The sequence below is a fragment of the Anomalospiza imberbis genome, chromosome 21, assembly GCF_031753505.1.
Source record: "Anomalospiza imberbis isolate Cuckoo-Finch-1a 21T00152 chromosome 21, ASM3175350v1, whole genome shotgun sequence".
In the NCBI taxonomy this organism is placed as follows: Eukaryota; Metazoa; Chordata; class Aves; order Passeriformes; family Viduidae; genus Anomalospiza; species Anomalospiza imberbis.
In genome coordinates, this window is record NC_089701.1 from 8,718,053 (window position 1) to 8,742,017 (window position 23,965).

At 50.0% G+C, this 23,965-nt stretch overlaps 1 protein-coding gene and 1 long non-coding RNA gene across 2 annotated transcripts; both read right to left on the reverse strand.

Annotated features, from left to right (window-relative positions):
• Window positions 1-11: 11 nt before the first annotated feature.
• Window positions 12-3,526, reverse strand: ATP6V1G1 (ATPase H+ transporting V1 subunit G1). Its single transcript, XM_068211488.1, has 3 exons — window positions 3,369-3,526; window positions 1,583-1,683; window positions 12-750 (listed from the first exon to the last, which is right to left on the reverse strand). The coding sequence occupies exons 1-3, from the start codon at window positions 3,448-3,450 to the stop codon at window positions 577-579; spliced, it is 357 nt and encodes a 118-aa protein (XP_068067589.1). The 5' UTR covers window positions 3,451-3,526; the 3' UTR covers window positions 12-576.
• An 8,802-nt stretch (window positions 3,527-12,328) lies between these two features.
• Window positions 12,329-13,864, reverse strand: LOC137486312 (uncharacterized). The gene is made up of 2 exons (XR_011005687.1): window positions 13,775-13,864; window positions 12,329-12,814 (listed from the first exon to the last, which is right to left on the reverse strand). It is a non-coding gene; the product is annotated as an uncharacterized lncRNA (long non-coding RNA).
• Between the last annotated feature and the right edge of the window lie 10,101 nt (window positions 13,865-23,965).

Here is a 23,965-nt window from a genome sequence, read left to right on the forward strand (position 1 = left end):
TGAGCAGAGGCTTTGGACTGAAGTGTTTTTACTTTCATGTGTCACAGTGCCAGACTTGTACCTCAAGCTAACAGCAGAATATACAGAGGATTCAATACAGAGAAACTCAAGCACCTGAAAATGATCAGCCAGGACTTGCACAGCCAGAGAATTCTTCTTACAGGGTTTAAACCCTGTGCAGAGGTTTAACAACACACTGAGAAATGCAGTTTGGTCAACAAGAATACAGGTACACAGGTTTAACAATTACTGACACAGGCCAGCAGCTCTCTCCCTTGTCTGCTTCACAGAGGGAAGCCTCTCACTGCATACTATCACCATGGAAAGGGAGCATTCCTATGCCAGCTGCAAGATCTATTTAATAACTTAGCACAGATCTGAGACATGGCCACTTCATGTCTGAATAAGCACTGCATCCGTGTCAAAAGAGAAACTAAGAGAACTCCAAGAGCTCACTGAAATAATTTAACACATGTACAAGGAGGACAGGTAAGGTATGGCTAAGAGCTGTACATTCCACCTGAAGCTCAGACTTGACTCCCAGCACTGCCAGGACACTGCTCCCTCCTCCCAGCACTAGCCATTGATGCGATAATTCACATGGATCTCGGGTTTGATGTCACACACCAGGGACAGCAGCTGGGACATCACCACCTCCCGGTTCTTCTGGAAGTTCTGCTGGATTACACTCATCTTTTCCTGAGTTTCCTTCTCCACCTCAGTGGTGCAGCTGCCATGGGAGCCAAGGGCCTGCAAACAGCAAAGGAAAGAGGGATCACCATGCCAAGCTCTGTATTTTGTTATTCTGAATCATCTCAAACATTCATCTTCGTTGAGGGAAGATTAATGTTAGTGTTCTTATTAAAAAAAATACTGCTGCATTTTTTGCTCAGATTTCACCTTAAACTTCTCCACATATTTCATCCTTAGCCCCTGCCTCTTTTATAGAATCATCTCAAATGGTCTGGGTTGGAAGGGACCTTAAAGATCATCTTGTTCCAACTCCCTGCAATTTATCCATTATCCACCAGTTTAGAGCATGAGTTTCTAAGGCGTGCCCAAAATAAAAGTCCTGCTGTACAGACAGCTGGAATCCTTGGGCACAACTGCACTAGAGAGTGCAAGAAAAGTAACACCCAGGAGTCACTTTAAGCACAATTCCCATCATCCCACTCCTCCTACCCTTGGAGAATCTTTATAAAAATCTCTGCCTTCCCTCCTGGTGACCAGGGATAAAGCAAGTGGTCTCTGCCATGTCAGCACCATAGGAAATGAGCCTGTGACAGGAGCAACGAGCTCGGTCTCTTCTGGACACTGCTACACACAGCAGCTTTTGGGAGGCTGTCACCCCTCAGGGCACCCAGGAGCTCATTAAGCTCTTTTCCTGTCAGCTGAGATGCAACACACCATGTCCTGAGCCACTTGCACGGGTTTCTCTGGGACACGTGGCTGTGCCTCACAGGAAGGCGCTTGGGGAAGTGCTCCTGCTGCAACTCACTCTACCCTGAGGGTGCTGCCAGGGCAAGGCAGCCCCAGGGCAAGGCAAAGGGCTGGATAAAAGTGAGTGATGGAGAAAACCAACCGCTGCCTCCTTGGCCTTGAACTCCTTCTCCCGCTGCAGGCGGTACTGCTCGATCTCTGCCTGGGCCTCCTCCTTGGCCTGCTTCAGCCTCCGGTTCTTCCCTGCTCCCACGGGACAAACCAAGGCAAAGAAAGAGGAGAAAGCACAGAGAGCAAGTTTTCCTCATGCACAGCCACCAGCACAGTGTTTGCTCCCTCTGCAGGAAGCACCAGCCAAGCCCCTTCCCCCAGTGTGCTGGTCTCGGGAGGAGCCCAGCAAACCCTGGCCAAGGTCACGGAGCCATGAGCTTCCACCACGGAGCAGTGGAGTGCACGTGGACACATCAGGCAACATCCAGGCCTGGCTTATTCACAGAATGAGTCCCAGACTGCTTTGGGTTGAAGGAACTTTAAAGATCATCCCATCCCACCCTGCCATGGGCAGGGACACCTCCCACTGTCCCAGGCTGCTCCAAGCCCTGTCCAGCCTGGCCTTGGACACTGCCAGGGATCCAGGGGCAGCCACAGCTGCTCTGGGCACCTGTGCCAGGGCCTGCCCACCCTCCCAGGGAACAATTCCTTCCCAATATCGCACCTAAGTCTGCCCTCTGGCACCTTCCATATAAAAAGTCCCTCTCCCTCCTTTTCCAAAGCCTCTTTAAGGCCCTGGAAGGGGCTCTGAGTTCTCCCTGGAGCCTTCTCTTCTCCAGGTGAACACCCCCAGCTCTCCCAGCCTGGCTCCTGGGAGCACCTCCATGACCTCCCCCAGATCTCTCCAGCAGCTCCAGCTCCTCCCTGTGCTGGGCCCAGGGCTGGGGCAGCTCTGCAAGTGGGCTCTCACGTGGGACACAATTCCCCCTGCCCTGCTGCCCACACTGGGCTCAGCCCAGGATGTGTTTGGCCCTGAAAGCTGTAAATGCACTGCAGGCTCATGTCCAGCCCCTCATCCACCAGAACCCCAAGTTCCTCTCTGCAGGGCTCCCCCCAATAAATTCTCCAAGTCTGTACCCGTGTTTAGGACTGTCCCAACCTACGTATGTGTGCAGCTTCTGTGAAATCCCAATAAAAGCCCAATAGAAAGAGCATTAAATCTTAGTTTTGCCAGAGCAGCTGTGAAACCAAGAGCTGTCCTGGCCACTGCCTCAACTTCCTCTCCTGGACTTCCCACCACATTCTCCCCTCCAAGTTTATCATCACTGTGGTGAACTACAGAAATCTGCCTCTTGCAACATTGTCAGGGGGTTGAACTGCAAACCAGGGCAGGTATATAAATACTGATATACATATCTATTTGTTTGGAGGAGAAAAGATTTGCAAGTTTGGGGGTCCTTGCAATCAGAATTTCTCTTGCATAACAGGAGAAGCTACCTTGGATCCATTAGGAATAGCGCTATAATTACCGATATGGAAACGCACTGTTTGCACCAGCTGAAGGCAGGAAGGACAGAGAGAGGCACAGCCATGCCCCAGGAGAAGGCCAGGTTATGGTGACCGTGTCCTACAGAGAGCCACGAGCACCCGGCTCCTGAGCTGGGCTCTGCCAGAGGGGTCCCGGTGCGGCTCCGACCCCTCGCACCGCACTGAGCCTTCGTGGAGAGCCTCCAGCGCTGCTCTCCTGGGGGCCCCACCGAGCCCCGAGCACCGCCGGGGCAGAGCTAGGGCATCCCCGCTGCCGCACCGCCCTCAGCGCCGGGCCGCAAGGCCTGAGGCGGCCGCGCCGGGCCAGGCCAGACCGGGCCGGGCCGGGCTCTCCCGCCACCACACCCCCCGCGGCGGGGCCTGACGGAGCCGGGCCGTGCCGTACTCACTCTTGCGGGCCTCGGCCACCTTCTCCGCGGCGCGTTTCTCGGCCTGCAGCAGCTGCTGGATGCCCTGCGACTGGCTCGCCATGGCGGCCGCTCCGTCCGGCCGGGCCGCGGCAGCGTCACTGCGTCACGCGGGGCACGCCCACACCGCGCCGGCCACGCCCTAGGCCACGCCCCTCACGGGGCTAATCCAGGCGCGCGGTGTAAGCTCCGCCCATAGCCCCACCCCCGCCGATTGGTCACGCCCACCGACACGCCCCATCCCAGTAGCTCCGCCCCCTGCGGGCTTCACCACGCCCCCTCGCGTTAGGCCCCGCCCCGTGGTTTGTGAGGGGAGCCCCCGGCCGAGGCTGGTTCGGGCCCCTCTGCCCCCAAAACCCACTGAAACCCCGGCAGGAAGGCGCTGGTGGGGTTTGGCTTTGTTTCTTTCGTGGTTTCTAATCGCTGGAACTGCGGCAGCCCCCGGATGAGCGAGGGCACCAGGGATGCTTTGGTCCCTCCTGGGCTGTGGCGTCTCCTCCCCACCGCTGGTGTCACCCCCAGCACAGAGCCACTGGTGCTCAGAGGGCTTTACAATCATCCTGGACAACCTTTGCCAGCGGCTCCCAGAGAGCCAAGTGTCCCCCGAACGCCCCCATCCCGCCCAACCCTCGCCCATCGCATCCCAGCGGCCATTGAAAGCCCTGAACGCAGCTCCCCCGGCACTTTCGGAGCACAAATTACAATTATTGTCAAATAATATCGCTCTGATGAAGCCTCAGAGCCAGGACAGTGACTCATCGCTGCCGGGAGAGGCGGGGGGGGGCTGCCGGTCCGCCTCCTCCATCCCCCGTGATGGAAGGGACAGGAGACAATGAATCAAATGCATATTTATAGTGCTGAACAGGAATTGTGAGTGTTTTCAGGGTGACCTTCAGCTGGGCCCAGCGATTAAGTGAATGGGCTTAGCGTGCCCATCCATTCAGGGGGATATTTGCTTCAGTGAAAGATAAAAGGAAAGATGAGGAGAAGAGCTTGGACCAGAATTCCGGGGTTCGAAGGAAGGCTCGGGTGCAGGGATGGGGCACTGGGAGCACAAGGATGAGCTGTGGCATCACAGCCGGGCCGTGCTGGCAGAAGGAAAACCCAGGAAATGTGGTCCTACATCACCTGTCACGGATGGGGCAGCTCAGCAAGGGGACACGCTCAGCTGCTGTGCTGGTTGTCACAGGAAATCGTAGAATGGTTTGGGCTGGAAGGGGCCTCACTTACTGACATGCTGTCTCTATTCCGAAATACGTCACAGCCAAAAAAACCTGCTGGGGTCAGCTGGGGCAGATCCAGGCTCCTTTACAGCAGCAACAACCCAGAAAGTAGTTTCTTCTCATCTGACCCCAAGCCCCAGGAGTCCCTGTCCTCCTCTCCCCTCACACCAAAGCTACAAAATCATTAAACTCTCCCTCTTGCCCCCACGGCCCTCAGACGACGCCCCTGAGCTCCAGTCCCATCCAGAAACCCACCATGCTCATTAGCTGTTCCCGTGTTTCCAGGAATGTTCCCTGTTAATTAAATCACTTGAGCTGAACCCTGAGGTGACCCCAAAGCAGGATGCTCTGAAGGGGAAACCAGGGATCAAACAGGGTTCGGAGCAAAGTGGTCCAAAGGGGTCTGGCTCTGCCCTGAAGTCACAGACAGCACTGGGGTGTTTTTCTCCTGGGTGAAGGTGATTTTCAGACTCACAGTTTCTGTCTGTAAGGTGATAATGAGAACACTGCCCTTTTCTGCCCCCTGAAATACTTAGGCACTGATCACACTAAATTTTCAGACAAAAATCCCTCTGAATTTTTAGCTCTCCTTAAAAAAAAAAAAAAAGTGATGAGTTTTTAGCTATTTCATTTTGACAGTTAACAAATGAGACATCAACAGTTCATGTTTAAAACAATCTTTTGCTTGGTTGTGTTGCTTTCTAGTTCACAATTGCCCAAAAGCTAATTGAAACCTCATGGTGTGTGTCACATGAAACACATGTGAATCCAAAAGCTGTTGGAACAACTTCCCCATTCACTTAATGTTTGAAAAAATCACTTCTTGCTGGTTACAAAAACAAAAAAAAACTAAAACCCATCACTTCCAATCCTCAGACTTGCAGAGGTATAAATAAAAGCTGCTGGAACCACTTGAATTTTACCAGAAATTGGTTGATAATTAATTAGCATCAGGAGTACTTCTGAGCTTGGCTTTTATTCCCTCAGACTCAGGGAACATGAGCTTGTCACTTGCTATTAGAGGAGGCAGCTCTTACTGACGCTGACATTGGCATCCTTTTATTTGTCCAGCACTGGGCAAAAGACATCTGAGGATGATAAACTTCAGCAATCCTAAATTCCATGCACCTCACATTCAACAGAGACTGAAGAAAGGATATTTATAGGAGGCTGAGGCTGGTCCTGCTCTCTAGGATGGGAAAACAAATTATCAAAAGAAACAAATGAAAGTATTTTCTTTTTCTTTTAGCAGTTTCCACAGATCACAATAATGATAATTAAATTAAACATATCTCTTAATTTTCTTTTTTTTTCCAAAAGCTTTTTTATTTTCCTGCAAGCATTAAATACTTATTATCATTTTGGAGCTGCATCTCTCCTCACTCTCCTTTTGTTCTACACTGGGTCACAACTCCAAGCATGTGTCACACAGGTTCCTGAAATACCAGCAGATATTTCTAGAATCTAGGAAAAAAAATACAGCTTGGTTTTGCTTTTCTTTTAGTTTCCAAGCCCAGGCAAATCGTGCCATGTCTCATGATCCTGCTGTCATTAAGGATTCCCAGACAATTTGGGAAGAACAAGATTTTAAACAGTGTCTGGCCCCTTTCCAGAGCAGGTAATTACATTTTTCCTCTCTAAATTCCCTTGCACTTTCAATTGGATCCGTTATTATTCTCCATTCCCCAAGTTAAACTGTTATGCTGTGCAATTGTCTGTTCTTTCAAAGAGGTTTTGTGTTCGCCCCTGGGAACGGAGCTGATCTCTCTCTTCTGAGGTTTAATTCATTCACAGAAATGCATTGAGGTGATGCAGCTGCTGAATGTTGATAAAACATCATTGGTTGATTATTAAAAGATGGCCATTGAAAGATTATTAACTAGCATTTATATTTTGGATGAATTTTTCATTTATAAACAGAGTATTAAAAATCAAAGTACAGCATAGCAGTAGAATTTACATAGAAAAATCAATTAAACCCTGAAATGCACAAGTTGGTGTCATTTGTCTGTACCTGACCTGTGCCAATAATTTGGCCCAAATACCCCAAAATGAGAAAGCAAGCTACATTTATCATCTGGAGTTGCTCTGTGATCAAGGATGAATTAAAGCCCGGAGTAACCCAATTGCAGTGATGGAATTACACCACAATGGACTTACATTGATATTGTAAGAATTGATTTTTTTTAAAAGCAGTTTAAGAAGCCACATTTCTGTGTCAGCCCCTGTTATCCTCCTTCAGGATAAGAGAGCTACTTTGGAGTGATATTGTAAATGCAGGTGAACCTGGTGGGAAGAAATGCTGATGTCTGACTCCAGTTCAGAAGGCTGAATGATTTCTTTATTATAACTATGCAATAATGCATTAATATACTATTTAAAGGAGATACTAAAACTACAAACCTACTTGTTCTACCTACCATATCTAACTAACTAACAGCTTGTGACCCTCTCCAAGAGTGCAGCCACAGGTGGGTTGGATTTGCCATCAGGTTCAAACAATCCTCACCAGAATCCAACCAAGCAATCACCCCAGGTAAACAATTCTCTAAACACATTCCACATGGGAAAAACAAGGAGCAGAAACAGAAATTGTTTTCTCTTTCTTCTCTCTGTGCTCCTCTATGAAAAAATCCTGAGAGAGAGAAGAACGTGCCTGTCACAGGAGTGGTGCTTGGTTGTGCCAGTGCCTTACATCACCTACCAGGCTCAGTTTCATATAAATCAGGATCTTCCATAAGAGCCAGCGTGGGAGCTCTGTTTATATGTTCTTCTGTTGGGATGAAGTGTCAGCAGGCCTTATTAATTCCTTGTCCACCAAAGGAAATCTCCATTCCTGTTTCCTTGACATCTCCTGGCCTCCATCCTTAATCAGAGGTCAGATGTCTTTTGCAAAGACGTGGCTGGAAAGATAAATGGACACAAGACAGTGCTCCCCATGAGGCATCCATGTGTCCCATCCACTGGGATTCCTCTGTCAGGGAACATCCTGGGAGGGGCCTCATGGACTCACCACAGACTGTCTGGACCAGCATTTTTGGATGTGACAGCAAAGCAAAGCAGCTCCTGGAGTAAATACAGCAATAAATAGCATCTCTTGTAATGGGCAGCACCAAAGTTTTGGCTGCTGAAGGCAAATTCCAGTTCTTTGCGATAGCATTACTCCCACTCCACGGGGAAGAAACACACAGAAAATCCTGGTTTTTTCTTCACCATAAAAGATCTTTTGGCTTCTAGTTCTGCTTTCTCTGCCCCAAATCACTGAGTAATGTCATTGTGCACCGTGGTACAGGCACACTGACTTGCAGTGATGGATGAGACAATCCCTGTGTACGGAGATTGTTTGGTGCTCGGAGCTCTTTGAGTAAATGACACAGCACAGCACAAGCTTCATTATCAATATTGCCTGGAAATATCAAAAACATCAGAGGCCACAGTTTAATTTGGATGCTTATCATAAGCTCGGGAGAAATGGAAATGTGTGACAATAACAAAACACTGCAGCAGTGATGCCAAGCAGCCTCGAGCAGCTGATGAATTTCTAGGCCACGAGGGATGGAGCTGCGGGTGCTGGGGATCCTTCTCCACCACTTGTTCAAACAAAAGTGGTGCCGGGAAGTGACAATGTCTGGAGCTCCAGCAAATATCCCTGCGGCCTCTGGGGCCTGAGGATATGTAGAACAAGAGCTGCTGGTGTGCAGCTTCCTCGTGGGACTGTTCACATCACTCAGCTGCAGGGCTCCTGCCTGCTAAATGAAGCAGATTTTTCTCCATAAAGGCAGTGGAGCGATAGACTCTTCACTGCACAAGTTCAACCAAACACTCAGAATTACCCCAGGAAGGTGAACTTCCCTTGCTCCCAGCTCAGAAAGTTTGGAGACTGAAGCCAGACAACAAATAGCTCCTCCAGGAAGGTTTTTCAGAGGTACATAAGCACCTAGGCATGCAGATAGCTACCTAGTGGAACTAATTTGTTTACAACATTCACGGAAAAATCTTAATAACCAATTTCTATATTTAGCCTTAATACCTTTGAAAATCCAAGCTCTACATCCCTGTGCTCGCTGTCCCCATCCACTCCTGTGGGACTATGGGAAAAAGCCAAAAATAAACCCACAGCCAGCATGACCCTCCCATAGTTCTGATTTTGTCAAAACCAACCCAAAGGCTACTGTCCAGTTTGGGCTCTTAATTACCCAGCTCATTACAAAATCAAGTCCACTCAGTTTACCTGAATTACCCCCTGGTTCTCCCATTGCTCTCCCCTCCCTAGATCAAACCCTTGCTCCATCCTGCTTGATTTCCATTGCAATTTGCCAGACAGCTCTCAGCTGCAGGGAAAATAAAATCAATCCATTTTTCCACTCCCTCATCCAGCAGCTTCATGCTCCGCCCGGCATCGAGCCTCATGCTGGAAGGATGAGTTCCCCAGCAAGTGGCCACCACCAAAGCAGCCCAGGGCCATTTGGTCAGTGAATTTCAGAGCTGCTGGAGCAGGGGCTGCAATGATCTGCCTGACGGTGCCACGGGCTCAGGAGCAAAGTTTGGGCTCTGTGTAATGGGATTGCACTTCAGTGGTTTTGGGATATTAATAGCGGGATTAACCTGAAACAGCTGCAGTAAAAAATTGATTATCAAGAACAATAAATCATCTCACACATGCAGGTAACCTGGGGGTTTTTTGCATTGCAAAGCCATGAGTTTCTCTATAGGACTGTAACTCTCCCAGAACAGCAATACCTAGGAAAAAGCCAATCAAAATATGATTAAACTATTTTGGGAATGCAGAAGGCAAAGGAGGAGAAGGCTGCTGGATTTTACAGCTCTAAGATACAGACACAAGTAATGCGACTTCTTTTTTTGCCCCTCCCCACCTCTACCTGCTGACCAGTTATTTTCAGAAGACTTTGGGAATGACTTTGCAGGGCCTGGAGCCAGGACAAGATGTGGCTGCTCTAGGCATGAAGGACATGGGAAGGAGTGTGGCTACTGCAGCATCCAGCAGCTGAGTGATGGCCTGCTCCCCCTGCATCCCAGAGCCCTGAGCTCCCTGGATTTGCTCCTGCAGTTTTCCATACACAGCCCCTGGAATGCAGAAGAGCTACTGCTAAAAGCCCAGCCCATTGGGTCCAGCTGCCTTCCCCCCACAGGAACAGGGATCCAACAGAGCTGCAGTGTTTGAAGGACCCTGAAGCACCAGATACCCAAATCCACCCCACAAAATCCACAGCTGGAATGTGAACTGTCATTTCCATGGAGGCACGAGTGAATAACTCCTGCACGTGGGTTGAGTCATCTGCTCCCGACTCCTGATCCAGACAGGAAACATTGAGTGAGCCCGGGAAGGGCCCTGCTCACACCCAGGGAGCTGAATTATTCCTTGCATTGGGGCAGATTCCTTGACCATCACCTGTGGCATTGCCATGGCAAATGCACATCCGTGGAGCTGGGGAGGAGCATGGCTGAGAGGGAAAAAGGATGTGCCTCAGCCTCTGAAGCAAGCTATTTATAACATCAAGGAACATTTCAGGGGACAATTTTAAAATATTCCACAGGCATAGAAGCAGAAAAAGAGACATTTGGTTTGGGATTGGAGTCCTCTGCTACACCCAGTCCCCATCCACACAGCAGGACTTGGAGCACACCAGTGCCAGGGCTCTTTTCAGTTCCAGGTGTCTCCTGGGTACTCTCAAGTGCAGTTCAGCTTTAAGAAGGTGCTCAGGTATTTCTACAGCTCAGAAGGTCCCCATCCCTTCCATCAGCTCTGATCTGCACTGCGAATCCACAGATCACAGACCCTTGCCAGCCCTCTGGCTCTCCAGTGCGTGAGGAATTACATCACAGCTGCTCTGTGCTCCTTGTGAGAGTGGAGCAGGAGTCTTCACAGGAACAGATGGGACAAGAAGTGCCAAGTGCTGCCATTAAGTCAAAGCAAGTCCATCCATCCAATTCAAACTGCTGGGCCACAGCTCACTGCTTTAGTTTGAGAATTATTATTTATAGCCAGTAACAAAAAAACTAGATCCAAATCAAGGAGATCACTGAGACACCCAGGGATTGGCCAGTTGGAACCATGGAATCTGCTGACCTGGGTTAGTGTTGGCATCAGAGGCAAAACACCCACAGGGCCTGGGGATTTATTGCAGCAAGGCTCCTTTGAGCCCCCAGAAGGAGCCTTTTCTAGAGCCATGTCTGGGCCAGGAGGAATCCAGAGAGGGATTAGCAGACTGGGTGTCCCAAAGCCTGGCACATATTGCACTGCTGGTGGAGTCAGGCCTTGGAAAGTCTGGGATGCAGGTGGGAGAACTTGCAGCTCTTCCAGCAGTGCTCCCAGAGGGGTGAGACTCCCCCACTGCTCCCCTTCCTGTTCCTGCAGTGCACAGAGCTGATCCACACATCCCCCAGTCCTCAGTCCCCACTCTCTGGAGAGCAGCAGGCTTTGGGGAACAGTGGACAAGCCGCTGCTTTCCCAGGTAACTCAGCCTGGGCTGTAAACCAGCTCCACGCTGCCAGTCCTTCCCTGCAGAGCCCCAGGCAAGGTCAAAGTGAGCCCTGAGTGCTGCAGGAGCCTTGAATTCCCTCCCATGGGAAAAGCCCATCAATATCCCATCCTGTCTCCCTATACCCAGCTCACTCTGATGCCATGCCCCACCTCTTGGAGCAGCCCAAGGCAGTCCCTTTGGAACACTCTCAAGCTCATCTGGCACCAGCAGCACAGCTCCTGCCTCGCTGCCTTGGTTGTTCTGCCCACCACAAAATAAAATACAGTGAATTTTCAATAAAAAGGGGAAAAAAAAAAAAAAAAAACTGTGGAGTTTGTCTTTGCCATCTCATTCTGCTCCTGGGTAGAACTCTGCAGTGTCCAGACTCCAGTTCCATTCCAGCCAGCCTGGCAACGGGAATGGGACCACTTTTGCTTGTTCCTACCACAGACATTTTGTCCATTACTCTAGGAAAACTGATTTTACTGTTGTCATACAGAAAAACACATTTATGATGGGTAAAATCCCCTCTCCAGATCCTGGTTTACTGGTACAGGAGGCCTAAATCCTGGGATTTTGCTGAAGAGGAATTCAGCTTGTGTATCTCCAATGCTCCAGCAGATAAGATCCAAAGCAGCATGTGTGTACTTATCTGCCACATCCACACCTGGAATTTTCTTTCCCAGTGTCCAGCTCCAGCTTCCTGGTGTTCCTTATCTCAATATGCTGAGATTACCCCCCAGTTTTGTTTGTTTTCTGTGTGATTTGCACCATTTCAATAAAGATGTTTGTCACCAAACCCAAACATCTCATATCTGTAGCCTGTATATACACACAGAACATGCCTTTCCTCCTCTCCCTCTCATTTAGACAGCACGTGGAATTCAGGGCTGACACTCAGGATGGATTGCACTGAGCTAAGAGAGACACCAGATACACATTTCTTTGCAAAAAGCCCAAACTTCCCTATTTAAATCCCTTTGTCATGACTGTTGGTTGGTATTTAAACAAGCACATTGTATTTTCTGAAGCAGTTTATCCACCTTAATTAAAAACTTAATATTTATGGAGCAAGACAGGTGTGCTGTACACCAGCAGGAAGTTACAGTCCCCACTTTGGGTGGCAGGTGGCTTTTTGCAGTAACCAGCACATAATCACTGCTAAACTGGAATAAGCACCATCGATTGCTGTCTCTCATAGAGGATATGATTTTAAAGAGCTCACAACACCAGGCTGTTCAAGCTTATTGTATTTATTGATCGAGACTGTGAGGATCGTAATCACGTGTGAAACATCAGGTTATTCATCAGCTGTTGGCTAGTCAAAAGGAGCACTCAAAACTGCCCAAATGGCATCAGAGAAGAGCAAACGCTGCTGTGGGAGGGATTTGTCACCATCCCATGACCGCAGAGGGCAGTGGAGGGGATACTCCAAGCAGAGCTGGCTCCTGACCTCTCCTGGGCAAAAGGCAGAGCAGGAAAAGCCAGGCCCCACACCTCCCACAAAACATCTCACCAGCAGAAACAAGAGGGGAGACAGCCTCTGTCTTCAGGTGCCTGCACAGCAAAGCAAAAATAGCAGCCAACAGATTGGGCAGCCTCTCATCTAAATCAGAGGTCAGGAGTTTCCTCTTCAAAACTGAACCTGGTAAACACCTCATTTTCATGCCCTCTTTAACTTGCCTCTTCTCATCCAGTGACTGCTGCTGCCAAGGCTCCAGAACTGGAATGTAACAACACAACTCATCAATGATCACTCCTCACCCTTTTTTTGCCGTATCACATCTCATACACAACCCCACAGTCTGGGCACAGCATCACAGCTCCTCCGGGCATGAGATTCCTGCTGCAGCTCTGCTGGGAGCAGCAGAAAGGAGTTGTTGTGCCACAGAGGGTGAACAGGGAGCAAAGGGCAGCATCCTCACTGTCTTGGTTTGAACAGACAGGTGTCTGCTAAGGAAAGCAGGAACCTCCCCTGAAATGGAAAATGTAAACCCCCTCCCTCTGAATTATAATTAAGGGGCTCTCAGGTAAAGATATGGAATTAGGAATAATAGTTCTTTACTAGTAAAGTTAAAAATACAAATGCAGCAGCAGTCCCATCCCATGGTGGCTCAGCCCTCCTGCAGTGCCAGCTGTGCTTCTGCTGGAGCAGGGATCCTGCACAAGGGTGGAGTTTTCCTCTGAAGCTCCAGGGCTGGTGGGGATGGGCCTGGGCTTCCTCTGGGAATGCAGTGGGGAAGAAAGCTGCTCGTCTGGGAATGCAGTGGGGAAGAAAGCTGCTCCTCTGGGAATGCAGTGGGGAGGAAAGCTGCTCCTCTGGGAATGCAGTGGGGAGGAAAGCTGCTCCTCTGGGAATGCAGTGGAGAAGAAAGCTGCTCCTCTGGGAATGCAGCGGGCAAAGGCTGCTGTGGTGTTCCAAGGTCAGATTGTATCCAGGTAGGAATGCTTGGCTCCTCCCCTGGGCAGAGCCTCTCCCCATGGATGATGGAATTTTCTCAGCCATGCAGGGACACTCAGTGGCCATGAATAGAAGAGGTCTGCTGGAGGGAGGATGGGTTGAGGGAGAGATAAAGAAAAGTGCCCAATGCACAGAGGATACCTGCCCCAGCTCTGACAGATAGGAATAGAACACACACCCCCCATTTCCAACCTAAGACACTCACCAAGGAGAGAACAGCACCTGTGTGAGAAGAAAAGGAGCTCTAGGTTGGTCAGGAATCATTTCCAGATATCCAGAAATCTCATTTCCAGATATGTCCCCAGGAACCCAAGGCACAAGCCCATGGCAAACACATGACAGAGCACAACCTGAGCCGAGAGCTGAGCTGAAATTCATCTCCTGAGCCCTCCAGTGAGATCCAGGGGGGGACACCTCAGGTGGGGCTGCACAGGGCAACCAGAGCCAGGTGGAACACATGGATGGAGTTCCTTTAAGGACTGATTTTGCTTAAGAACTCCTAAATTACCCTGACAAAAAGGTAGGATGTGCAAATGAAGTGTCTTCCCTGGCTGTGGTACTGTCCTCCCTGTGTTCCTTGCAATCAGCAGTGTCAGTGGTTGCTGCCATCTCTTCTTTCACCAGATCATCTCTGTTCTCTTCATCTCTGTTTTTCCCAACCTCACTCAATCTTTCCCACCACAGCCTTATTAGAGATGCTTTTCCCAAGGAGTACCTACATGATTTAATGCCTTTCTGGTGCCTAATCAAGAATTCTACTTAAAGAAGTCCTAAATTAGCCTTGCGTGTTCCTTGTCAGATCATTAGCCACATTGGCTTTCATGCTATTTTCTACGTAAATCTGGGCTTTAAGTGTTTTCTCTCTCCAAGCTGTTCTGAAGAATCCAGTTATTTATCAAATAAAAGGTCTGAGTTGCTGTTCTGGTGCCACAACCCCCCAGTGCTGGGGATTTTTGCAGTGTCCTGATGTGACCCTTAGACTTGAGCTCCTGTCTGCCGTGTGTTGCTGTTTATAGCAGCAGCGAGCACTCGGCCTATTAAAATTTGGGTTTTTCTATGCCTTCAGGGAAGGAGGTGACCAGAATGAGCATCTTTGGTGTAGCAGGTTAATAGTTAAATGTGCAACACTACAGACAGTCCTGGTTTTGGAGGATGTGTCCCTATGCCCCAAATCAGGGAAATTATTTGGTTCTTAGAAAGCCAAAGGAAGATCAGTGGTGTTTGCAAAGAAAAAAGTCCTTTACAATTTGCTGCAGGCTGCATAGTCACCCATGTGAGAACAAGCCTTGCTTTTTCTAGCATTTCTTGTTAAAATCCCTGCCAAATCCCCTGCCTAAAGGGTAATTCAGAATTTCCAAGGTTAACAATGCTAGCAGACTCCTGGCCTATGGGTCTGCATTTTTATACATATCCCAAATGCATCTGATTTACCACTTAAATGCTCTGGGTTGTACCAGGGGGAGAAAAGCTTCCGAGATCAAACACTAGGCAGTGTCTCCTAATAAACTCTGCTAAAATGCTGTGGAACAGGGCTCATCCTGCAAGGGAGAGCATCTCCAGGAGCTGCCTGTGTGGGGCAAACAGAGCTGCAGCCTCAGCCCCAGCACTCACCACTCACAGAGACAAATTAATTCCAACAGTAATTACTTGTGCCAAAACTCAGTAAATGTCCCGTCACAAGAAACTTCTTTGAAACTAAAAATCTCCCTTTTCTTGGGAAGGAAAGACACGTCCTGAGCCAAGAATGCTGTGAGCAGTGCAAGGAGACAGCAGGAGGAGTGGGAAGCTGAGGTGACATTGGGGACTCTACCCTTTGGTGTCCCAAATAGCCCAGAGGGAGCTGCAGATGGGACCCACCCAGCCTGAGGTCCCTCTGCAGCTCTGAGAGCCTCTCTGTGCTAAGGAAGCAAAGGGGGAAAGGGGAAAAGGGGGAAAATGGAAAAATGGAAACATGGAAAAATAATAATTTCCATCAAGCAACAGAACAGAGGTCACCCGGCTGCATCTTGGCCCAGAGAAATCCTGCAAGAGAATAGAAAAAGGAACTTGGATGAGGAAAACTTGAAACCCTGGGAGTGTTTATTGATGGCAGGAGAAAGGGGGCTGGAGGCTGTGAGAGGGGAAGGCAGAAGCCAGGTGCTCCTGACAGAGCTCAGGAAGGAGAATTTGGCTGCACCAGCTTTGGGTTGTGTGGATTGGAAGAGCTGGAGGTTTGCAGGGAGCAATAATAGAGAATAATAACTTCACAAAGCAGTGGGGAAATGCTGGGATCTGGGACAGGCACACTGCTGGGAGAGCAGGGATGAGAGGTTAACACAGCCCCTGTGGGCTGGGGTGTGAACACAGATCCCAAGGGCTGCTGGAGCCCCAAACCAGCAGCCTGGTTGCCTTCCCAGCCCATCCTGCTTGTGTCCAAGAAGGAGAGGGGTGACAGGAGCTGTCTGTCTCTCCTGCCTGGCAGCTGGCAGCTCTGCTCCTCCTTTATCACCCTGCCCAGCTCATTGCCAAGTTTTTATGCAAAGCAGAAAAGCCTCATTAAGTGATGCTGAAAGCACTCCCCTCTTGGTGTTAGATGTGACACCCATCTAAGTGAGCAAAATGTTCTGGCTGGGTTAAAGCTTTGTGCAGGTACAAAATTACTCAGGAAGGTGCAGAGTGGGATGAAATCCGGCCTGGGGAGGAAGGAGAACTGACTGAGCTTGCAAAGTGTGTCAGTCTCAAAGTTGGGAAACAAGCCCAGACAGCCTCATTGTAAGTCTGATATTCAGCTGCACATGCCAAATGCCTTCTGACTTCCCTGACAGAGCTCCAGGGAGCAAATCCAGAAGGACAGTGACATCTCCTCTGGTTTAGCAGCATTTCCTGCAGTCCATGGACAGGCAGAGCTTGGTTTCATGCTCCAAGCCCCATCCATGCAGCCTTTGGAGGGATTCCTTGGGGTCTGGTCCTCAGGGATTCAAGAGGTGTTTGGACAATGCCCTCGGGCATAGGGTGGGATTGCTGGGCTTGCCCTGTGCAGGGCCAGGAGTTGGACTTTGATGATCCTTGTGGGTCCCTTCCAGCTCAGGATATCCTAAAGATTTTCAATCAGGCAGCTCAGTTGCAGCCAAAGATGCTGCTGCAATTGATACTGGGTGAGTTTGTCCTGCAATTCCTCATGGCTGGAACTCCCTCTGTCCATCACTTTCAGGAGCATCTGACCCAAAAAGTGTCAGCTCAGACCAAATCCCTGTGGCAGATGACTCTGTGTTATGTTCAGAGATGGGTGGGAACTGGAGCACCCCCAGCCATGAGCTGGGTACCCAGAGAGTCTGAGGAGATTGGGGTACCTCTGGAAGGGATCCAAGGGACCAGGGTGCCACAGGGCTTTGATTTGATTGTTTTTTCTCTGAAAAAGGCTGTGCTGATGGTGTGGTGGGAGCAGAGGGCTGGGACAGCACCTGTGCACCTCCAGGGAGTCCTCCCTACCTGGGCAAGTACAGAGAGCACCAGCACCTTGAACTGCTGGCAGCCTCCGTGGCAGGGGGAATGGCAAATTCTGCCTCTTCTGGATAATAGGAAAATAAGTACTGAGATGGAGAATCCCAAATTAAAACACTCTGGGCATCGCCAGTGGTGCATTTTGGGGGCTGCTGGGAGAGCAGGGGTGGTAACAGCACTGGGTTCTGCTGCTGAAAGGCAGGATCTTGGAGCTGCTGGGGGAAGATTCTCTTGAACTGGTGCCTGAGTAAATCCCAAACACCTCAGAGCACCTGCTGCCCCCAAAATGGGGCAGACAAAGATTATATTTTCCTTTTTTTGTGGTAATTCCTTAATTATGGAGGTCTCCAAAAGTTACAGAGGTGGCACCTGTGCAGCTGGGTCTTGCACTGTGAGCAAGAGTTCATTTGCTTCTCTTCTGCTTGTGCCATGTTAAAAATTGTTTCTGTCTGTCTGCTGGAAAGCAAAGTAGAGGATGTATAACTGCAGAATTTGTCAGATAAACCAGCGTTTAAAGTATCCCTCCTCCCTGCATCCCATTCCATCTCCTCTCCCTGGTTTTTGTCTCATTCAAGACATTATTAACTCTCTCTCTGTAGCCATGGCTCTGCTCACAGCACAGCATTAAACCAAACAGAGCAACAGCTGCTTGAGATGCAGCAACATTCATCTCTCTGCTCCCTTAGCTGGAGACCTTGGCCCACACCAGGTAGAACGTAAAAAGCAATTCATCCAGGAAAGCTGGAAAATTCAATCTGTTGTACCAGGGAGGGAGGTTTAGGCCCCATGAGAATTCCTCTACTCCCGTAGGCCCTGCTGGCATTCCTGCTTTCCCAGCAGGGACAAAGTGACAGGGAGAGGTTGACTTGGAGTCTCCATTCAGCTGCCCAGGTGAGCAGCTACTCAAAAGCTGCTATGAATTCAGTTATCTTCATATAGTTTAGGTTGAATGAAGATATTTTTATTCCAGGCTAAATGAGGTGTTTTTAATGTCAGCTACTAAATTACCTCATGTAATCTGCTGGCTGCCTCCTGCTGAAGCAATGAGTGTCTGTGCTTGGGAGAAGCAGAGTAATTTGCCTGCAAATGTCTTCGAGCAGCACGACAGTGACCTTACACTCTGAGACGTGTGACAGAGGTGCTGTGGGGCTGCCAGGAGCAGAAATCCCTTCCCCAGTCCAGGGAGGATCCAAGAGGAGGCAAAATAATTCAGGACAGGGCTGAGACTTGTTGCTGGTTCTGCTTCTGTAGAGAAATCATTTCCTCACTCACCATTTAGATTTTATTTATTTACCAGCTTTTTTTTTAATGGGAATCTCATTGATGGTACTTAGGGGCAGAAAGTGGAGGATGGGATGGGCAGCTCTAGCTCAGGTTATACAATCACAGTTTGAGTTGGTTTGGCTTGGAAGAGACCTTAAAAACCATCTCATTCCACCCCCTAGAGACACCTTCCCCTAGACCAGCTTGCTCCAAGCCCCATCCATCCAGCCTAGATCCAGGTTCAGGCTGGTAATTCAGGAATGGCCACTGTGCCCACAGACTGAGGCCTGCTTTCTCCTCCAGTGTCTGACTCCTGATGGCAGCAGGAGAAAGGATGTGCTGCACCAGAGCTAGCCTGAGGCTCAGCCCCTCTTCCCAGCTGGCAGCTCTTCCCTCTTCTCCCACAGCAATTCCCTGACTCATTCCACGTGTGTGTGGATGTGTGGAGCAGTGGTTCCTGCAAACCCTTCATCCTCTGCGGGCTGCCAAAACCGTGGCTACTTATTTTGTGTCTTCAGCACCTTCCAGGGCCTCACAGGGATGGAATCCCACATCCCCTGGTGTGGGATCAGGGCCTGGGCTCTGGTGTCTCTGTGCCACACCTGTGGCAGAGCTGGAGTGTGCCCAGGTGGCTGCTGTGCCGTGCAGTGCTCGGGGTGGATCTGCTGGATTATCCACGTCATGGCCCTGCAGCAGCTTTGCTGCCTCTTAGAGTTAAGTCACTGAGGGACAGAGCCCTTCTTACCGCCTTTGCCTCCATGGAGGGAGGTTGTGCTTCCACTGAGAGAAACCTGGCAGGAAACAGACTGGGCATGTTTAGCCTCTGGAAGTGGCTCTGGAAGCAGCTTGGGCTGAGCAAAGCAGGGAACTCCAGCACCTGGAAAGAGATTCCGAGTGGGGCTGTGCAAAGGGTGTTTAACATTCATAGCAGTGCTGGCTGCAGGGTGAGCTGCTCCTCCTGCATGGCCCAGAGCTCGGGAAGGGCCACAAAGGCAGCTCCCGGGGAAGGAATAACATCTTTCCCTACAGTAATCCTGCTGGCTTTACCTTCTGCATCTAAAGTGGTGAGATCAGGTGCCATCTAGTGTAAACCCTTCCTCTTAATGCACATCTGACTCCAACCACTTATTTCTGTTATTTCTTCCTTTCCCTGCTTTCATAAGCAAGCTCTGAAACCCTCAGCTGCTGGAACAAAAGCAATTCAGCCTTTTCCCAGGAGATTCTGCAGCAGAAACCTCACCAAGCCCTCCTGGTGCTGTCTGCAGTGCTAAAGGGAAGGTAGGAGAGTGATCCTCCAGCAACACCAGATCCCTACAGATCCTCCAGCCCAGCTGGGGAAACCAAGCAGGAATGGGATGGGATGGGATGGGATGGGATGGGATGGGATGGGATGGGATGGGATGGGATGGGATGGGATGGGATGGGATGTGGGGTTCAGTCTGTGGCTGGAGGATGGCACAGCTGCTCTGGGCTGTCCCACCTGCCCCTGGACAGGTCTCCTCCCTCTCTGGCATCTACAAAGTGGTTGTGGAAATGGTTTGCCGCAGGGAAGAGTGAATGGGCCTGATGCAGCCTGTGCTGAATTCAGGAGCTATTCCCTCCTCCTGGACAGAGTGTGTTTGTGACCATTTCTATGTGCCCTGCCCTGGGTTTCAAGGCAAATTTCATAGCCCTCCCACCCCTGCTGCTCTCTGTGCTGAGTGTTCCTGGGTATTCCCTGGTCAGGGTCCCTGTGGAAGGAGTTCCAGCCCTTCCAACACCCCCAGCCCCACATGCAGCTCACTGGGCAGTGAAGGCAGAAGGCTGAAACCCCCCTTTGAGTGAGAGCTGATATAAATCCAGCTGGCACAGATCAGGGCAGGATGTGTCTGTAAATTTTTATTCTTTTCACTCCTGCCAGTTGACTCAAGAACCATCGGCTCCTCATGCTGTTAACGTGCTTTGTGCTTATTGAACTGGAGTGTGCCTGCTCACGCAGAGATGCACGGCCCCAGACTCCCTCCTCGTGCAAAGGTGACTGGAAAATACTCAGTTTAACTCCAGTCTGAGGTGGAAAGTCATGTGGAAAATTAGGGGAGCATGAGCTGGTGTCTTGAATGTTCCCACCAGGGGATTCCTCTCTGCGAGGGGAAGGGCTGGGGCTCAGTGCGGGTGTGAGAGCTTTGCTTGGGGCAAATCTCCAGAATCCGGAGCTCCCAAGGCAAGGCAGTCCTGCCTCGAGGGAGGAGAATGAATATTTAAAAACGGAATCAGAGTCACTGGGGAAATGTGACAGGATTTAAACGATGACATAACATGCTTGTCTTGTCTTTGCTGCCGGTGCTAATGAGCAAGAATTGAGAGCATTAGCGATCTATCCGCGGGCATTAGCGCGTGTGGGGCAGCGGATCGCAGCCCTAATTAGTCTCATCCTCGGCTGCCAGCGCTGCCACTTTGCCTGCCCGCCGCTCTGGAGTTACTCAGGCTTTACCACAGCACTGCCCATCACCTACACCTGGTTGTAGTTGGGTTTTGCCACCTTTCTCTCCCTAAGAGATGCCAGAGCACTTTTTCCTGCCTTCTGGCAAGTTTCAGAACTGTGATGACATCTCTGAGAGGGTTTTGTGATCTGTTTTCCCTTGGCCATTCGTCACTTTATGAGAACTTAAGGCATTCAGAACAGATTTTAACATCAAGAACAGATTTTCCTTCTTTTTATTTGTTTGTTTGTTTGTTAAAACTAATATCTGTCCTTCCAAAAGCTTCATCTCTGCAAGAAAACCAGAGGGGTTGGGCTGGAGACAAACAAAAACCTGCAGAGAAACAGAGAAAGGACCCAGGATTCAAGCTTGTCCTGCCTATTTTTCCTTTCTCTCCAAGCTCCCAATTCCTCATGGTGGGATTTTCAGTGGAACCTCACAGAGCCCTGTCAGAAGGTCAGGGCTGGCCACTGTGTGATGGGTGCAGAGAGGGAATGGTGCCAGCTTCTTGGGCAGGAGATTGGGCCTCTGGCATCTCCCTGATGGTAGGAAATGAATTTTGAAAAATCAAATGGCCGATATGATGGATTAGATGTCTTTGCCCCACTACATTTAATCGATGGCAGTGGTTATTTATGGCATTATATACTACAAATCTATAATGATTAGTACCTCATTAACTTTTTCTTTTGATTGTCTTCCTGCAGTGCTGCAATAAGGGAGCCCAGAGCTCTGCATGCCTCTCCAGCCTGGCAGGGATGGGTTTGCAGGCTGGAGGAGATGAGAGCGATGCTTTGGATGAAGAGTGTGACCCTGCAGCCCCATTATCCTCTGAGTGAGTGGAGGAATCTCGGTATAAATCACCCCCACCAGGAGAGATGCTCATTGGAGGCTCCAGGCCTCCAAGATCTCAGTCCTGTGTTCCTGTGGCAATGGTTGAACTGGGAGCAAAGCTCCCAGCAGTGCAAAGCTGGGGTGGGAAACTGAGGATTAATTTCCCGGTGCTCTGGCAGCATTCCAGGGCTGTCACAGCAGGAGCAAGCTGCTCCACAGGAATTTTTGGTGTTGCACTTCCCCTGGGGCACAGATGGATGCACAGGGAAAGGAACAGTCTCAGTGAGGAGCTGTAAGGAGCACCTCCCTTTCTGCCCTGGAGTTTGTCCCCCCAAAATGTGCAATCAGTCCTTGCAGCTGAGTTCTCCTGCTGGCAGGGCTGAGTTGTGCTCCTGATGCAAACCTGCAGGGATAGTTTGTACCACTGCAGTCACTTCCACCACTGCAGAAATGCTTGGGAAGCTGGCCCATAAATCCTGCCAGACTGACAGGCTTCCACACCCAGGCTGATAAATGTATATGAATTAGGTAAATGTTTTCAAATGAGATAAATACCTTCCAATTAGATTAGCTCTGTATGAGTTTGTCAATTCCCAGTGTGAGTGAAGCCCCTGATTTTCCCACCTGCTGGGAGGCTGAACTTATGCAAATGAGCTCTGCAGTGCTCAGGTCTGATGGGAAATTGGTGGATATATTAACAGAGCTCTTCAGAAAGGGACTGTACTTCTCCCAAATTCATTTGGTACTTCCCAGCCAGCCCCTGACATAAGAAGGATGTGGAGCTGCTGAAGTGAGTCCAGAGAGGAATGTGAAGGTGCTCTGAGAGCTGAGCCCCTCTGCTCTGGAGATGGAGAGAGATGGAGTTGCTCAGCCTGGAAAAGAGAAGGCTCCAGAGTGTGGATATTCTCAGTTCATTCAAAGAAAGAACAGAGATATTCACACCAGAGAGAGCTCAGAGTCCTTCCAGGGCCTGAAGGGGCTCCAGGAGAGCAGGAGAGGGACTGGGGACAAGGGATGGAGGGACAGGACACAGGGAATGGCTTCCACTGCCAGAGGGCAGGGATGGATGGGATATTGGGAATTAGGAATTGTTCCCTGGCAGAGTGGGCAGGCCCTGGCACAGGGTGCCCAGAGCAGCTGTGGCTGCCCCTGGATCCCTGGCAGTGCCCAAGGCCAGGCTGGACAGGGCTGGGAGTGACCTGGAACAGTGGGAGGTGTCCCTGCCATGGCAGGGGGTTGAACCAATTTGATCTTTAAGGTCAACCCAAACCATTCCATGGTTCTATCAGTAAAGCATCCCAGCCTGTGTGTGAGGTGCTGCACTCCAAGTGTAGCCAAGACCTCCAGCAGGGTGAAATCCCTGCCTGAAGGGTGGGGACTGGGCTGGGGCAGTGGTGGACCCAGCAGGAGGAGAATTCAGGGTTGGGGGCATCAATTTGCACCTTGTGACCCCCTGTGCACAAGGTCAACCCCAAATCATGCAGGAAGGCACCACTGAGGACAAAGAGTCTGTGCTCCCCCTCTGTGCTGCAATTTCCCAGCCAGCCCTGTGCCATGCAGCTCATCTGTGGCAATATTGGACTCGTTTGACAATTTCTGCTGAGTGAACAAACCCAATCCTGTACAGTAAATTATTCACAGCCCCAAGGCTGCCTCCTTCTGCAGGTGCTCCCTATGGCACGGCTCCCCAATCCTAAAATGGCCTTAGAATCATGGAATCACAGAATGGGTTGGCTTGGAAGGGACCTTAAAGCTCATCCAGTTCCAACCCCCTGCCATAGGCAGGGACACCTCCCACCAAGCAGGCTCACTAAACTCACCTGTCCCATCCAAGGACAGTCAGCCCTCAGGAACAGGCTCTGTGGCCTTAAACACCAAATTGAACAGCCAAGGTGCCCAAATCAGAGAGTGGCACTGAGCTGATCCTGTGCCAGTGGCAGCTCTGCCTGTCCGTGACACCCAGGCCCGCATCGTGACTTAGCCATGATTTGTGCTGGACATTAAAAGAAAAAAAAAAAAAGCTAATGACGCAAGTGGCTTTTTCTTTCAGGCATTTCAAGCAGGACTGGAGAGTGCATAAGTGCAAGAAATTGCTGGAGAAGGGAGGAGGATTGCAGCTCTTAAATCATCTGGCTCTGCCACGCAGGGTTACACTCAGTGGTGTTGGCACTGTGGAGAGATCACTGCAGGCAAATCAGGGGGGAGCTTCTGCTCCTTGAACAGGCTTTTTCATCAGAAAATTGAGCAAATGTAGGTTTGTTTGAATGTGAGTTGCTTTGACTTAGGGTTTTAGTAACTGTCACAGCATTCCAATGGCTTGAAATGAAAATGTGGCTGGGAATACAGGTGAAACTATTGCTGTCCCTTTGGTTTGATT

Bases quoted from the DNA above. Each gene is read 5' to 3' on its own strand.
- ATP6V1G1 (XM_068211488.1), bottom strand. From the start codon at position 3,450: ATGGCGAGCCAGTCGCAGGGCATCCAGCAGCTGCTGCAGGCCGAGAAA. The intron at 1,684-3,368 runs GTGAGTACGGCA...CCGTGGGAGCAG, and splicing joins GGTGGCCGAGGCCCGCAAGA to GGAAGAACCGGAGGCTGAAG. The intron at 751-1,582 runs GTTGGTTTTCTC...TGCTGTTTGCAG, and splicing joins TCAAGGCCAAGGAGGCAGCG to GCCCTTGGCTCCCATGGCAG.